The sequence below is a fragment of the Betta splendens genome, chromosome 16, assembly GCF_900634795.4.
Source record: "Betta splendens chromosome 16, fBetSpl5.4, whole genome shotgun sequence".
NCBI lineage: Eukaryota > Metazoa > Chordata > Actinopteri > Anabantiformes > Osphronemidae > Betta > Betta splendens.
This window is the reverse complement of record NC_040896.2, coordinates 17682781-17699599: the sequence shown is the minus strand read 5'-3', so window position 1 is coordinate 17699599 and position 16819 is coordinate 17682781. Positions and strand designations below refer to the sequence as shown.

At 46.8% G+C, this 16819-nt stretch overlaps 1 protein-coding gene across 7 annotated transcripts in view; it reads left to right on the top strand.

The window, feature by feature from the left end:
• The window catches only part of LOC114843637 (CUB and sushi domain-containing protein 3-like), a 146494-nt gene that overhangs the window by 79437 nt on the left and 50238 nt on the right, over positions 1 to 16819 (top strand). For 6 of the 7 annotated variants that reach the window (XM_029130369.3, XM_055503009.1, XM_029130366.3 and 3 more), the window contains 8 exons: positions 3433 to 3546; positions 4043 to 4138; positions 4494 to 4697; positions 10574 to 10698; positions 10788 to 10884; positions 11209 to 11313; positions 14634 to 14752; positions 15574 to 15643. In XM_029130369.3, the coding sequence (XP_028986202.1) occupies positions 3433 to 3546; positions 4043 to 4138; positions 4494 to 4697; positions 10574 to 10698; positions 10788 to 10884; positions 11209 to 11313; positions 14634 to 14752; positions 15574 to 15643 (930 nt within the window). The remainder of the gene's footprint in view (positions 1 to 3432; positions 3547 to 4042; positions 4139 to 4493; positions 4698 to 10573; positions 10699 to 10787; positions 10885 to 11208; positions 11314 to 14633; positions 14753 to 15573; positions 15644 to 16819) is intronic. The other variant, XM_055503007.1, reaches the window with a different exon arrangement.

Genomic DNA, 16819 nt, shown 5'->3' with positions numbered 1-16819 from the left:
ATGAAAAGTGTATTCCTTTACACTACTGACACCCGGGAGAACAGGAGATTCATCATAGTCCTTCACAAATTAGTTTACAAGTTTACAATGATTTATTGACCTCCTATCTGGACGTGATTACAGAAAAGCAGCAGATTGGAGTCACGCTTGGCTGCGCGAGGATCCGAGGCTGCGTTTGTGAGCACCTGTGGGTGCGCGTGTTTGTTCCGATGGGGAAGAGCGGCCTGTTCATGAGCGGCTCTATGTTAATCCCTGCTCAGACTAACGGGTCTGCGTGAAGCCTTTGACCTGTAATGAATCAAACGTTATTATTATTATTATTATTATTGTTATTAGTATTGTTATTATCATTGTTATTGTTATTCTTATTATTCTTATTATTATTATTTCACATTGAATAAATGAAGAAGCCTTCTGGAGCGTCCGTCCAGTCGCGGAGCGGACCCCGACACTGTCCTAATGCAGTTTTTCCAGCAGCGGGTGTTTCTAAACGCTGCTTTATGAGCCACTGCACAAGGCCGTTTACGAGAGCGCCTATAAACAGCAGAGAAGTTACACTAAATGATAATAGCTATTAAACATCACATTATGCCCCCTTGGCTTCAGTAAGACCTGGAACTGTGAACTGTGCAGGAAGTGGAAACCAGTAGGGTCACCGGGGACAGAAGTTGCCCCAGTGGCTCTTTAATCGTGCTCCACCTCTGTTTCTTCACTCTCCCGTGTCTTCCATGGCTACGGCGGGTGCAGCGTTTCAGCAGTTCTGTGCTGCGAGGAACACGCCAGAGGAAATCAGCACCGCTGTGAAGTGGAGATGACAGGATGCTGCTCCATAATTCATAACCAGACGGATGAACATATGTTGCCATTTTTTATCTTTAGCAATTACCTCTGTTACCCGTGTTTTCTAACTTTTTTTGGGGGGGGGGGTGTTTTGTGCGACTTGCCTTAAGGCGTGTGGATGCAGCTAACTAATTGGTGAAAGCAATTAATGGGGGAAAACACCTTGGCGTGCGTTTCCTTTAGCCGTCTCAGCTGTTTAAAGTCCGCTCTTCACAACACGCTCCAATTGTTGTTAACCTGTTGTGTCCTTGTTGGTTCCAAACCTGTTCCTGTGTTTGATTACACGTTTAACTGTAATAATGACAATTAGGTGGAAATACAGTAAGGTGAGAGCTGACGTGGGGAAAATGGAAAAAACCTGCTGCATCAACAGGTCTGCTTTTGTTTTCAATGAAGGGCCTGAAAGAATTGAGGTGCTGCTCCATAAATTCACATGTTCTTTAGTATTTAAGTTGAAATATTTCTATATAGGGAGGTGTTTAGTCCTAATTGTACCCCACTTGTAAAAACCAGATGGTGGCATTTCATACACATAATTCTGTGAGCGATGGTGTTTATAGTTAATAGTTGTTCTTCAAACCGCAACTCACAGCGGAGCAGTAAAACTGACTAAGGAAGAAACTATATCCAGTCTCTCGTGCTCCCACATCCTCTTAGAAATTAAACACAACTGTGGATGTATTACCTGGTTTTCAGCAGATTAGAGCCCACTTTAGAAGATGCTGTTCTTATCCATCCATTATCCCCAATGCTTATCCATCCTAAACCCTGTTAAGAGTCACTGGGGCGTTGGAGCCGCTCTCAGCTGTCATTAGGCGGGAGTCAGGCTGCACCCATGGCAGGTCACGGGTCCATCACGGCTCCATCACGGGGCAGGCCCAGACCAGCACAGCGCCTACACCCATGAGTAATGTGTCCCCAATCAGTCCTGAGGAAGTACCTGAATGCACATCCTTTTAGCCGGGAGGCGGCGCGGACCACTACTCCAGCCTGCGCATCCTCCCTAACTGCTTTTAATTATAGGAGCTGCGTCGCTGTCTCGGGTTATTGTCCCGTTGAAGGCTCCGTGTTGTGGGCGACACAGATCTCTAACACCGGCCAGCAGATTTCTATCCACAGTGTGAAAATGAGGTGCCACGGCACAAATTTACGACGGCCCGTGTCGGCCTGCAGGCGTTCCGGCGCTATCGGAGCTCATCGCCGTGGAAACGCGCGTAGTAACCCAAAGAGAGGGATCAGAACTCATATCGCTAATGCGGCTACCGCATCGACGTGTGCCCTGTAAGTTACAGTGTGTTCTCCTCTTTGAGGAAAACATCCAGAGGAAGTTGGGTCTTTATATTTTTGGTTTGTGTGACAAATAGAACACCTACATGTACGTACTGTACATGTAGGTGGGGAAAATTAGATCAGTGGACTTTAAAGCAGTAATTACAGTGTATTTAGACATGGTCAGCTGTTCTGCTCCCTTTTTTTAATTTTGATCTAGTTTCCACCAGATAAAAGCAGAATACTAATACCAGTAGATGGCTGCAGTCATTAGCTGGTCAGCTGCGCCACATCAAACAGCAGCCACTCGCACTCACGAACGCCCCGTTGGTCTGTTGCACCGCTGGCATGCGTCTTAAACCTCCATGCATCTGCTCAACACACGCTCTCTGACGCTTTGCGAGATCTGGGACGGACACGCATTTTAAAGCGATGTCTAATTACGACTTGTTAGGGAAAATGTCACAGGGAGGTTTACAGTAGGGGAGCAGATATTGTTTGCCTTGAGAAAGTAGTGACCTATGAAAATCTACCATCCAGAAGCAAATTACAGGGTTGTGTTTGTTAATGTTGGAGGGAAAGGAGGTGTTGTGACAAGTAAACAAACACAAAGCCCATCCTGGACCAATGCGTGTGCTCACGTCGAGCTCATTCCCTTTTTCCTCCTGTTTTTGTCTTGGCACAGCAAAATGAAAGGGCTCAGTGATGTACTGCAGTTAAATAATGTCTTAAATAAAACTAATCAGCCCAAACGCTGGTTACACAACGCATTATTAATCCGTCTCACCAAGGCTACGGGCAAAGCCACGCAAACCAAAGGGAACATGGGCCCATGAAGGTACTGGCATTAAAGCCACAGGCTCAACGTCTGACACGGGCGACAGCATTATTTGCTTCTCCATCGACTTGCAGACACAAAATTCACTGAAATGCCACGAAGTCGTGTTTTGCAGCTTCGTTGTCATGTCTTGCATTTGTTGTGCCGGTGATAAATGTGAGCCGTCGCACTGTCTGTCAGTAATTAATAGCAGCAGTGGTTTGAAGGCAGACCTGCCACGTAGAAAGACTATAAATAGAAAAACAAGTGATCTTATATTTAGTGTAGGATTGTGATGGTTCTAAAGGCACAACTGTGTCTATGAAGCCTACATATACATGACATTAGAACAAGTAGCTCAGTACTCACAGCGTGGTAATGATACTACAGTATGAGACACGCTGTGAAGCCTCTGTTGTTATTGACGGCAGCATGTCCACTGTGTTGCCTTAATACTGTAGTTCCCTTCATTCTTTGCTTGTTTCCTCTCTCCTCGTTTGTTGCAGTGCTCTTTGGGCAGTTTGTGGTGTTCCAGACTTTGACCAGCGACGTGGTGGAAATCTACGACGGCTCCTCCACAGACTCAGCCCTGCTTTCCTCCATCTATGGCTCTCACTCAGGTAAACCTCGACCTCCCAGGTCCTGGATTGGTTTGAGCTCCGCACTCGTGTATTTCTATCATCTTGTGCTGTGGGAACGACAGCGTCAAATTAGCTCAAATTAGCGCAACTCTTTTTCTCAGGCAAATTAAAAATCTAAACCTACAAATGCTTCTGGTGCTGCAAATGCATTTCCCTCTTTTTCCCGTAATGATGATTTGATGAATTGCAATCATGATCCATAAGGCGCGATTACAACCGAATAATCTCCCGAATTGCCAATTAAGGTAACAAAAGCAAACCAGCTGTTTGTCACATGTTGCTGTGTTTGCCTGTGACACAATATAAAGCCCATGAGTTATATATACTGTAGATATGGAGTAGATCAGTTTGAATGCCAGCTGACTGATGGGCCCAACCTTAACTTTTTCCTTTTCTTACCTTCCATGTTTATGCTGTTTGTCCATTATTTAACTGTCTAATTGCTGACTGTGTCTTTTTTAATTAAACGATTTAGGTGAGACTCTCCCTTTGAGTTCAGGAAACAAGATAACGCTGAAGTTTACCACTAATGGAACAGAAACGGCCAAAGGCTTTCATTTTGTTTACCAAGGTAGGAGCGCGTTCTCTTCCACGTCCATAAGATGCTGAAAGTCAGGACGTGTGTGGTGAACTGAGTGTGTCTGCCTGCTTAAACAAACAAACGCTAGCCGCGCTGCCATCGTGTAAGTGCTATTCAGCGGAGTGTCATTGACTGAGGCTGGGCATGGCTGAGCAGAGCCCAGTCAAAGACTCTATTCTGGCACGGCACTAGAGAGTGACTGATGACGTGCGAGGAAATTCACCAGGGCCTGAGCCTCCCTTTGTCTCGCTGTCCCCCTGTGGTGTCTCTGCCTGCCACACCCACCCGCCGCTCTTTGTCTCTGCCTCTCCTCCTCTCATCCTCCATCTCCCCCTCTAATCCCTAGCTGTCCCCCGGACAAGCGCCACTCAGTGCAGCTCGGTCCCCGAGCCCCGCTTTGGGAAGCGGATGGGGAACGACTTTGGCATCGGCATGGTGGTGCTGTTTGAGTGCAGTCCAGGCTACACACTGCACGGCGCCAACGCCATCAGGTGTGAGGCCGTGCCCAATGCCCTGGCCCAGTGGAACGGCACCGTGCCCACATGTGTCGGTGAGCATCCCCCCCCGCCTCACGCACGCTTCCACACAAACTCGCGGAAAGATCCAAAAAAACGTGGAGCAGGTGCAGAAAGCGGTCTGAGCCTGTTTTCTGTTCCTCAGTACTTATTATTCATTCTAGTGTCTGTCAGTGGTTTCAACACATGCTTTTATCAGTGGAAGAGAAAGGCAAGGACGAGCGGAACAAAGAATCCGTACCCAGACTCTGGTTTCTGCATCTGAAAATATGTCTGATGCAGTAAATGTAGTATGTCCAAGAGCACCGCTCCACGTAGCCCACATCTCTAATGCACCACATCCACCCAGTCAACAGGTCATCGTCTAATGTTCTTGAGTACAACAGCCCTGCGGTGTAATGTGTTTTTAACACACTATTGCCCCACGCTCTGTACTGGCGGAGGTGGATTAAACATGAGACACTCAACAATGGTTCCTGGACCTGGTCAGCACCACACATACTAAATCTTCATCACAAACCACAATGAACCACAATTCATTACATTCACCGGTTTCTGTGTACAGTATAATATATTTTTTTATTCCATCAAAGCAATACAGTAAGTGAGAATTAGTGGATGTTGTGCTCGATGCTGACGGAACATCCAGATGGGCTGTGCTCCCCGTCCGTTGATCACATACAACTCTATCATACATAAAGACACAACCCACATTTGTACAGTACGCAAGCCTGCAAGTTACCCAAACACGCACACGTGGATGCACACGCAGCGAGTCTCACCCACATGTCTACGGCCAAACACAGACGCGGTGATGTGGCGAGAACCGGGCCCGGTGCCAGCCGTCCCACACCGCTATCGAGGAAGACTTCAAGCCGGGGTTCATCTGAGTTTACTGCCAAGCGTTGAGAGAATAACGGTGGCACGTGCAGTTTCACTTTAAACTCTGCGATTTTTATCTGGAGATTAAATCTGACTGCAGCGTCTCCCCTAGCGGTGGCGCGCTTGTCCAGAGTAATGATATGATTTAGTTTGGAAGAAGCTCCAACAACAGCACAAGTCCAGTACTTACTCCTTTTAAATGGTGGATCACGGCGTCAGACTGGACCTTGTCTGATGTACAGTACTCGTCTTCTGTACGCGGTCGATTTCAGAAGTACAATAATTAGGTCGATATTTCTCAATTACCAGCACATTTTACAGTGACCTTAGCATCTTTGTGCTCTTTGTTGCTGCTTATAAAGAATCATTGGCCTGAAGGAGGATGTTTTGTTTTCATTGGACGGACTTTACAGGTGGCTTTTAAAAAATAATGCACATCTGTTGTTAATTGCAGAGAGAATAGGGGATTTTTTTTATCGCTGGTATTTTGTGAAGGTTTACAAGATTATTTCACACAGTGCGAGTGAAGTGATGGGAGCGTTATTTACGCACGCAGATGGTCGTGATTCATACTCACTTTGCCCACATTCTAGTTTCCTCCGTGTCGCTGGCCCAGTGTCGCCGCTGTCAAGCTCAGATTGTTTTTAGCCGAGAATTCCTGTTTGAAAATACGTCCCCAGACCAATTACTGCCTCCGTCTCAGAGTGTGGACGTTGGAGGGTGCGGTGAGACGAGGCCAGAGGAGCAAAGGGAGCCGCTCTTGATATAATGCTAGCGTCATTTCTCTGTAATGATGGTGGAAAGTATTTTGACTAACAATGTCTTAAGCATCGCAAATGCTGGAACCACTTAGGTTTTCTACGAAAAGGGTTCAACCAATGGTTCATGGTTGACATTTTCTTTTAGTCTCTTAAAATCCCAAATTTGCTTTCAGGTTGGGAGCAGCAGGTGTTTTTGCACATTCATATCCAAACAGCCTGTCCCCCGTTATCTATCCGTGAGCTGAGATAAGCCACATTATCATTGTTTTTTTAACATTTGGCTTGTGCTTAGGCTGTTATTAGATTATTAGCTTTTTATCATTTAAAGTGAAGCTTTATTTCTTAGAATAGAGAAAGGTGAAGCTGTAATTATTGTAGGCACTATCCAGAGCTGAATAAATAAAGGAAACCATGCGTCAGATCTTGATAAATGAAATATTAAACGCTGAAGTCTTTATTATTGTATGTGTCTAATCAGGAAAAAAATGACAAAGCACTGAAAGTTCAAGCTCACACTAATAATGAAGTCGAAATCACAGGTTCGTTCAGGCTGCGTGATCCTCACCACAGCAGAAAGTCGCGTGTGTGAGGAGTGTGTGTGCCCTGAGAGTGACCCCGTTGTCTGGACACGCTGCTGTAGCCTGGCGTCCTGGGGGATCTTCACCCACACCTCAATCAGGGCCTCGCTGAGCTCCTGGACAGGAAACGTGTTGTGGACATACTGTAGCGAGCCTTTGCAATCCTACACTCACAGATGCACCAAAGAGCCACTTTACTACTAAAAACAAAACAAAACCAAGGTCTCACGTTTTCCCCGTGAGTATTTGTCTCTGGATTTTTACGACCATTTTCCTCCTAAAGGCTAAAATGAAGTAAAGTGCTGGCATTTGGCTAAAAAACGTGAACAGTTTTACTTGGTATTATTAAGTGAGATTTCATTTCCAGTGATTCTTCTGTAATTACCACTGACCTTTACAGCGTTCATCCTTGACAGTGACGATGAACATCTGTTTATCATTGTGGAGGCGCGCTGTGCTTTTCTCTGATTGATAGCTATACTAATGGTTTTGGACTGTAGACAAACTGTTGCATACTAATAGTACAGAGCCGACGTAGACTGATGAAGCACCGGATGTGAAACAGAAACACCTTTTTCGTCTCCCGCCGCAAAGGAAGGACTTAAATGAGGCATTTTGGCCACTGTAAACTTTTATTTTTTATGTGTAAATAATGTGAACCAATGCTGGGCCCACATCTGTAGCCTCGTGGTTGCTTCTACTTGCACTGGCAGCATTTTAACATCATTTCTTGTGTTTTTGAGCTTCAACACTGGGTAAGTAGGTTGTGGAGTTACGTTTTTTTCTTTTTTTTTTAGTCTGCTTTTAATTCCTCCTTTGTTCTGCAGTAGCCTCCAGCCAACGTACACCCTAGAGTTAAATACGTGTAGTTGAATGACAACGATCGAGATTTGAGGCTAAAAATACATCCACCCAGAGGAGTCCACGCGTTCGCTTTTAGAATCAAGTAGAAAATGCATGTTTTAGTCATTGATTTTGATGTCAATATTATAAATGTGCTGCTCTGTAGCGAACTAGAAAGTATTTTTTCCTCTGAACTGTCGTAGCTTAGTATTTATCTGCAGCTGTAAATACTGTACTGGAGGAAATCTTTCGCTTCTGCTTCGATCCGTTCAATTCTTCTGTTCGGTATGTACAGTATTGGCTGTAATACACTGAGCAATGCGAGAAAAAGGCCCTGTCTCCGCTCTGCACCTGAAAGGCTGCAGCCAAGCTGATTATTCCATCAGCAAGGAATGACTTAGGTAAGCTGCAAAAGTCTCACAAGGTCACTCAGCACAGCCTCAAACTATTTACTGTAGCATTATTACATTTCCGGCCAAAGCTAAGCTAATTCTGTTTTACTGACACGAGGCTCAATACAGACTGATGTGTATTTGTCATCAGACATATGATGATGGATCTCAGCTGCTCCTGAGCCTTGGAGACCAGCGCCTTAGTTCTCTATATGTGCTGCTCTCGGCCTCTGCTCCCTGGGGATGAGGTGCAGGGACTGTTCCTCTCCCCAGAGGTCACAGGTATCAGACGTGAAGGGCTGAGACGTGCTTGTACTATAGGCAGACGGTTGGACAAACGCATGCACAGCAACATAAGCAAATCTCTAGAGAGAATAATCCTGTGACACACTCATCACCTTTGCATTGAACCATGGAAATATATTGTGTCGCTATATTGACAAAAGTGTTAATTCTCCTCACACGGACCTTTTTAGCTGTGGGCAAGGGAGAGAATGTTATCTCGGCCTCCTTTTTGCCTCCCGCTGAGCCACTTGGCATTTGTTGCATCACTTAATGGCTTTGTAAATGTCAGCCGAACCAAACGAGGAGGGGCAGATTAAGAAACAATATAAAAGTATTTCACGTGTAATCTGTGTTTATTTCCTTCCACACGGTTTCTGGAGAGTTGGTCAGCGCCTCAGTACCCAAGGCACACGCTGCCACATGGTTATTGAGGAACCGATGATGGATCAGTTCCTCGCCGGGAACGTGAAATGGATTGGGGCAAATATGAAATGAACACCTGGAGTTACATATAAGTGTCAGCAATGTCTTAAAGTCACACAAAGACCTTTTCTATAATGCTGTTGGCACTTACACGCGTTACATGAGGGACTTTGAGGGGGGGGTAACTGTATATGTACAGTAGGATAAGTCCATCAGGTGAAATCTGGTTCTTCTAGTTTCCTGCTCTGTTTCTAAATCTCCCATCTCCTGCTCTTTGTTTTCTGAAATCATCTTACACATTAAAGTGCATGTAAACAGTTACTTTAAAGACTTTTTTTTTTCTAGTATACATATAAAATAAAGCATAATAAAAAAAATACAATAAACCATTTGTGTAAATGTATCTTTTCAATACAAGGCAGAGAAAAGATGTTGAGGCACCTTGAAGATCTAATGTTCTTTCATCGCTACTGTACCGCGGTTCTGCCACGTCCTCCTGACCTGTGGTCACATGTCGGTATTAGGCCCCAGGAAATGCTGCAGCACGAGTGAGCGTCACATCTGCGGGTCTGTCTCAGGTGCTTATAGCAGTCTGCTGCTTTGACGTCGATGATGATGTGAAACCCTGACTCCGGAGTCACATCTGCATCGGGTGAGCGTCACAAAGAGCTCTTTTTCGTTGGACACTGTACATCATGATTTTAATCAGTAAAGCATTTCAAGCTATAGGGTTTTACACATTGCTTATATTGTATGCGCTTCTATAGGCTTTGATTGGTTCTTTTCTCGATGCGGTCTCAGATGTTTAGGGTATTATTTATGATACATCTACTGCAAGTGTGGCTGAGGATTTACAGTATTATTAAAGAGGCCTGATTTTAATAAGCTACTCTGTTTTGAGGACGGCACATGTAAAACCCCAGACGCCTTATTTAAAGGGCTGTGGATCCAAGTGGAAAATGGTGCAGTCTGAGCCTCAGACTGGCCGCAATGCAAACCAGTGGGTGTCATGCATGGTGGCTTCCACTTTATATACTCTCTATAGCTTTCTGCCTCCATGAAGGTGAGAAATGAGGCTGCGGATGTCCTCTAGCCTGTGGGAGGAATGTAAGGCCTTCATCATCAGTGAAGCGAGGGCAACGCCAATAAATGCCGCTCCACGGGGACGGGAGAACTCCCGGTTCTTGTAGTTACAGAGCTCTTACAGACACAAATTTAGATGAGCTCCTACAGTATAAGATGCTGGCGCTTCCTGTGATGCACCGGAGGACGGACGGCGGCAGTAAAACCAGCGGGATGGTCTTCAGGATGTTTTCCTGAGGTTTTCAAAATCGAAGTCTAGACTTTCAGCTTCATTTTGCGATGTTTTGTCCTCAGTCGTTCAAATCTTGGATTCGTCAGTTCAAAGACTCCAGAACACACAAGGCTTTTTACATTATTCAGTCTAATCTGTCTGTTTGGTTGTTGACTGTTTCCAGAGGTTCCACCCTGTAGTGAACCCACTATTTACATTCATGAAATCATCTGTTGATTGTAGGTTTTGCCTGCTCTACTTCTTTCTCTTAAGAAACAATTCAATAGAACTGGGAGAGTTGAGCATGAGCTGCCATTCAATAATGCACAGACTGTTAAATGGCAGCATTTTTTAAACGGATGCAGTAGTGATGGTTGCTTGTGGAGGAGTTCTGCTTTTAAACTGTGACCTCTTCCCACTCCTGACTCTAACCCTTGTCATGTTCTCACCTAGTTCCCTGTGGTGGAGTGTTAACCGAGCGCAGGGGAACCGTCCTGTCTCCTGGTTACCCGGAGCCATACGCCAACTACTTGAACTGTGCGTGGAGGATCTCTGTTCCTGAAGGAGCTGGCATCCAAGTAAGAAAATACAGATGCAGATGTAAAAGCCATGATTTACAGTATGTCCTTCGACCGTTCTTGTGCTCAAACATGTTTGTTTTGTGCAGATTCAGGTTGTGACCTTCGCCACCGAACACAACTGGGACTCGCTGGATTTCTTTGATGGAGTGGACGGCAACGCTCCGAGGCTCGGTAGCTACTCGGGTGAGTTGGGTCCAGCTGAAGTGCGGTAGTCGGCTCCACGTTGAAATGAGGTGTCCCATGAACGCGCCAGCGGGGGGGGACGCGGTGGTGGAGTTGGTGACATTGACACAGATGAAGCACAAACAACCACGCAAGGATAGAAAATGACCTCAGATTAAGTGGAAACATTCCTGGCACCAAATTAATTACTTGCCTAATTTCAGTTGACATTAATGACATGGCTGAGCCCTTAATAAAGAGTTTAAATGAAGCTATGATTCCCTCTGGTCTCAGATAGATGATTCAGTTTGATCATCTATCTATCTATCTTTCCTTTTAATACAGGTACAACAATCCCCCAGCTGCTCAACAGCACCTCCAACAATCTGTACCTGACCTTCCAGTCTGACATTAGTGTGTCCGCCGCCGGCTTCCACTTGGAGTACACAGGTATGAGGAGCGACGGCCTGTCTGGCCGCCTGTCACTTTGCCTTTTGTCAGTGTGTTTCCCCTCGTCCATCTGCCACCAGCTTCCAGCTGCTGCGCAGAGGTGGACGACACGGGGAGGGGACAGCTGCGCGCGGCGGCGGCACAGCTGGAGATAGATTGCGAAGGAGTGTTTCTTCTTCTGTGCCTCCTCTAATGGCTCTTGGCTCGGTGTCATCCGGCGGCGCTTCAGGGCCCATGATCCCGAACGCGTCGGCCCCAGCGCCTTCTACTCAGCTCAGTGTTTGCAAAGGAGCCCGTTAAACATTTATCGCGCGCTGGACTAAATTGGAGGCGGCCTCGCAGGGTAATGATTGATTGACAACGTCCTTCCTCTCCAAAACTGCGTAAATGAAACACAGGCGAGGTTTGACAGGTGACGGAGCTGAAGCTGGACTATTATCAATGCATGTAGCCGCCGAGTTCCTCATTGTTATTTACATCTCAGGCGCTTTCCCTTTGCTTTGTCTCCTCTAATGCCGGCCCGCCGTCTCCCTGTTTTTCCACTTCCACTTACCAACACATTCACCCGGATTCCTCAAATGTGTGACTTTGGCTTTTTCCCACTTATTTTGTGAAGGCTATTAAAAAGTTGGTGTGTGCGGGGAGAGACGCCGCGTCCTACGCCGCTGGTGCTCTGTTTCCCAACACCCTGTTCCTGCTCGGAACCACTCCGGAGCCATATCTGTCAGTTGTTTTTGTGCTTTATGCACTAACCTGCTCCCCCAGCGCCACTATCTACTGCTGAGAATCACTTGAGTGCTGTGTCTTAAAATCAGCTCCTTCCTCTCTGCTTGCCACCGATGCCCTTGTAAAATTCTTCCCTTGACCCGCGGCTCTTTGTCTTTTTCCCGCTGCGTTTCGCCGTCCTCCGCCCGTTTTACAGGTTCCCGTCGCAGTAGTCGCAGTGCTCCCGCGCTGTGCGGAGTAGTTTTTCCTCTACTCGCGCCCACAGACGACTGATTATCGCCATTGATCGGCTTAAATCGCATTCCAGGTTTAGCTGCAAATGAACACTGTAAATGCTCGGCACAGTGAGGAGAATGAGGGACTGGCACCGGCCCAGCCAACCAACCATCTGTTCGGAATGTTTCCTTTGGGTGATCGCTGCTGTCCGTGGAGACCGGGCATAAAAATCCTCTATACCACCCATCCTTACAGCGAGCCAAGCACTTTAACTGCTCTCCTAAGGTATGCCGCACTTCAAAATAAAACCCGAATATTGCGGTGTGCATCGTAAATAGTCAGCGGAGGCCGCCGTCGGGTCTTGAGCGCGTTTTAATTAACGTCTCGCACGCACTGGCCCTCGTTCCCCACCGCAGCCCTGTCGGTACCTGTTGTTCAGGCGTGAGCGGTTCTGCTCCTCCAGGGGTCAACCCCGCGTTAACCACCGCCGGTAACCCGGATCAGGTGTGTTCAGCCAGTCAGAGGCTGAAAATGCCGTCTCACCTGGGGACGGAGCGGGGGATGAGAAGCCGGCGTCGCCCGGCGTTCGCTGGGGCCACAGCAGGTTTCCCAGGATCTGTGGCCCAGCGCGCTGATGGGATTCATGACTCCTGAATTTAGCCCGTGTTTACACTGTTGTAGAGACTCGATCTCTCTCTCTCTCTGCACTGACCTCGTGTTTCTGCTCCGTCACCTATTTTTCCACTGTTGTTTGGCTTTAATTGACTTTTCTACCACCTTTTACAACCACATACCTACTTTTAAAAGCATCAACACGAACTGTTCTTTACAGGTGGGGAATGTTTAATGAGGATGGGTCTGCGTCCAGACACTGTGGTTCACTTACAGTAGGAACGGTGGATATTGACCTTGATGACAGTCTCTGGCAACATTTAAATTCTGACCATTTACAGGAAACCATCTGGAAGACACATGTTGATTAGAGCCCAGTTTATGCCCATTGAAACTGTGATAAAAGTGTGTGTGTGTGTGTGTGTGTGTGTGTGTGTGTGCGTGTGTTAATAATGGGCATTAATATATTTTACCAACAAAGGTGTTTGTTATTTTTAAATTTGTCTTTAAACGAAAAAGTACTAACTTTACTGCTAACTAACGTTACAAAGCACGGCTCTGCACATTTAGGAGCCTTCCTGTCCTTTGCACCTGTTAAAGTACTCCATCCAAACCCACTTATGACTAAACCTCCCAGCTCCATTGAATGCACCCTCTCCCCTCGTACAGTAGCTCCGTTGCTGGTGCTGCATGTGCGACTGCTCTCGCTCTGCTTCCTGTTCTGTGCCTCTCAGGTCGCTCTCTCCTCCCACTCACGCGCATCCTCCGACGTTCCCTAGGTGCTGAGTGGAATTGCCCCTCCGCTATTCGCCGCTCTGAAGAGTCGCTTATAAATTGTTCTGACTCTTGCGGCCATGTGTACATTCATCCACCCACCGGCTTGTTTGGACCTGTTAACTCTTTGAGTGGCCGTTTCCTTGGCTGTGTACATATTTACGCTCATATTCCCTGTTTGAGCGTCTGATCTCTGCCCACGTGCAGATGGAGGTGCATCGGACTTTCTTGTCTCCTTTATATTTCCTGTGCCTGTACAATATACTGTGTAACTTCTGTAAATACACATCTAAATAAGCAGTTGAACAACGTACAGTACTGGCAGATAATTTGTGCCAGTTGAACAACTTAAACATTTATTCTAAACTGAATAAAACTTAATAATAAAAAAGTAAATGAATTGTAATAATCATGTTGACACCCTATAAAGTGACATATCGCACACAAACAAATCACAATACAGTTTGTAGCTGAAATCACTAACCTGCTATAAAGGTGTAGTAGCAGGACCTGGCTGACCGTGTAAGAGTGGGAGCAGATCGCTTCACTCCACCCGTGTAAACGCGCTATCAGTGCTCCCACTACCTGGCGAGAGCAGCGCTAATCACTGTGTACCAGTGGAGCTCTGTCAACTAATACTTCTGGGATTGCTTTGTAATTTCACAGCGATTGCTTCAGATCACAGTCAGACGGTTTTGGCGATTACAGTCACCAGTAGAATCGCTTCGTGGCTCGTCCCACTTCCTAAATGTTAGAATGAGAAGAAATAAAGATAGAGGAACCCCCCTCCCCCCAAAAAAGGTTTAGTTTAGTTTAAAGGCAGTGTGTGATTACATGTAAAAGTCTTTAAATTAATTACTCCCATCTCTCCATAGGTAGAGTGAGAGTATATGTAAATGGCGCCCACATTGTATGTTGTATATAACCACACACACACATTGTGCAGAAGAATGATCGCTGTCCACACTTGTGTGTTGTGCCTCTGTCCTAAGCAATAGGTTTGGATTCGTGCCCAGAGCCACTGCCTCCCAGTAACGGCGTCAGAGTGGGCAACCGCTACACTGTGGGTGACATGGTGTCCTTCCAGTGTGACCAGGGCTTCTCCTTACAGGTACTGTGGGCGAAAGCAGCCGCTGCTGTTCCAGCGCACACGCTGGTGCCTGCGTCTGCATGAGCGCGTGAGGGCAGAAAGTTTGAGATAAGCGCTCGCGAAACGCCGCCTACATTTCTATTTGTGTAGCATCTGCTTGTAGATTTGTATTTATCAGCGCTTGCGTTTGTCTGTAACAAGGCAGCTTTGCCGTCTTGCAGCCCCCCCCGAGTGGAGGCTGTAGCTGAGTTCTCAGATGTGGAACCTTCCAAGGCCACAGGCAATGGATTGTGTTAACAGTCGTCTCTCTAATCCCACACCAATTTCCCTTTCAAGCTCGGGCATTCACTTCTTTCTTCTGCACTCTCTCTTTGGGCCCGACCAGCAACTCCTTATACACGTCTTCAGGCTGAGTGTCAGAGCACCACAAATAGCAAATAAGCCATTGTCGAAGGACAAACGCAAGTGTAAATCTCGAGTTTAACGCGTGGGCGTGCGTGTGCGGGTACAATTGCATTTGTGTCCGGGGCGTTCGTAAAAATAGATATCGCCGTGTCTCAGGCAGCGCTTGGCTCGAAAACATGCACGGTTTGCACTTTTCCAGCGTCTTGGCTGCAGGAAACATCTAGACGGCGGTGTGAATGTGAAAGGATTAAGTCAACAACAGTCGAGATTCTGCGAGGGATTAACCTGCAGCGTTCAGACAACTAGGCTGGAAAACAATCGGAATGTTAACATTTTTCAAAATGACAGGACAATTTAGCTTGTACCGTGAAAGCATCTCTGTTTGTACTGTGGTCTTTTAAAGGTCTTTAATGTAGTGTCTGTGTCTTCCTGAACAGGGTAATACCTTCATTACCTGCATGCCTGGTCCCGTCAGAAGGTGGAACTACCCTGTGCCTCTGTGTTTAGGTAATTCCTAATATTTCTACATATTTACTGTATATATTCCTGCACTGCATACAGGCGCTGAAGGACATGTAGGAAACGCAATCGTAGTTTTCAAACCGAGACCATCTGTCTCTTATCGACGATGATGCTGATGGTCTCACAGAGGATCAGTCATTGTACTGGGGACAGCAGCGGGTTTATTCTAAGACCGGAGCAGGGAAAGGTGGGAGGTGGTGGGGATTAGGAATCTTATGCTTTGCTCTTCAGCTCAGCACCAGTAAGCTTTGCACCGGTGCGCTGTTTGATTTCGGATACTCCTCATGTGAGTGCCTGGTCTCTCCCAGCGCCTCCTCTGATGTTGATTGCCACATTGACGCATTGTAGAGATTACCCAGGAAACACACATGCACCGGAAACACGCTCGGGCACTTTGAGTCAAACAAGCCGCGCGATCTTCACGTGACGGGAACGTCCCCCGCGGTTTTTACAGTCCGCTGCAGAGATAAACCCCCGGCTTTGCTTTTGATGCGCCCGTTCTGGGACGCGTGTCCTCGCTCGTTAGCTCTGCGCCTCCTTCGTTTAAAGGGCTGTACCTTCGCCCCAACACCCCGAGATCCGTGTATATACTTGCATGAAGCGCCTCTGAGCGCATCTCCTCTCCTCCCTTTTATTCCACACAAACAGGTGACGCATCCAACGCACCCCAGGTGCACAATGAAATCCCAACACAGGCTTCGGCTTTGTGTGATATTCCCCAAAGAGTTGAAAACGGTACCCCTGTGTGCGTGGAGACAAGGAGGAATGACTCAGCTGCACGTTTACCTTGATACCTCTGGCGCCTGTAATTGCACTACACCTGGGTGTTTAGGTATCATAAGACTCCGATAAGTGCCACAAGGGGAGCAGGAAAGAGGTGAAGTACGATAAACACCACCACCTCTGAGCAAAACCAGCGCTATATTGAATATTGACTCCCTCATTTATTTTAATTTAAAGCGCCCCCGAACAAGGAATGCGCCCGAGTCTGTTATCTCTTCGCAAAGTCCCGTATGGAGCGTAATCCACACAGCAAAGACGTATTGTACCAGCGCGAGCCACAATCACTCACACACACACACACACGGGCTCATCAGCAGAACCTTTATGGCCTCCTCTCACAACAACTGCCTGCGTGCGTCCCTGTTTGCACATGGCCGA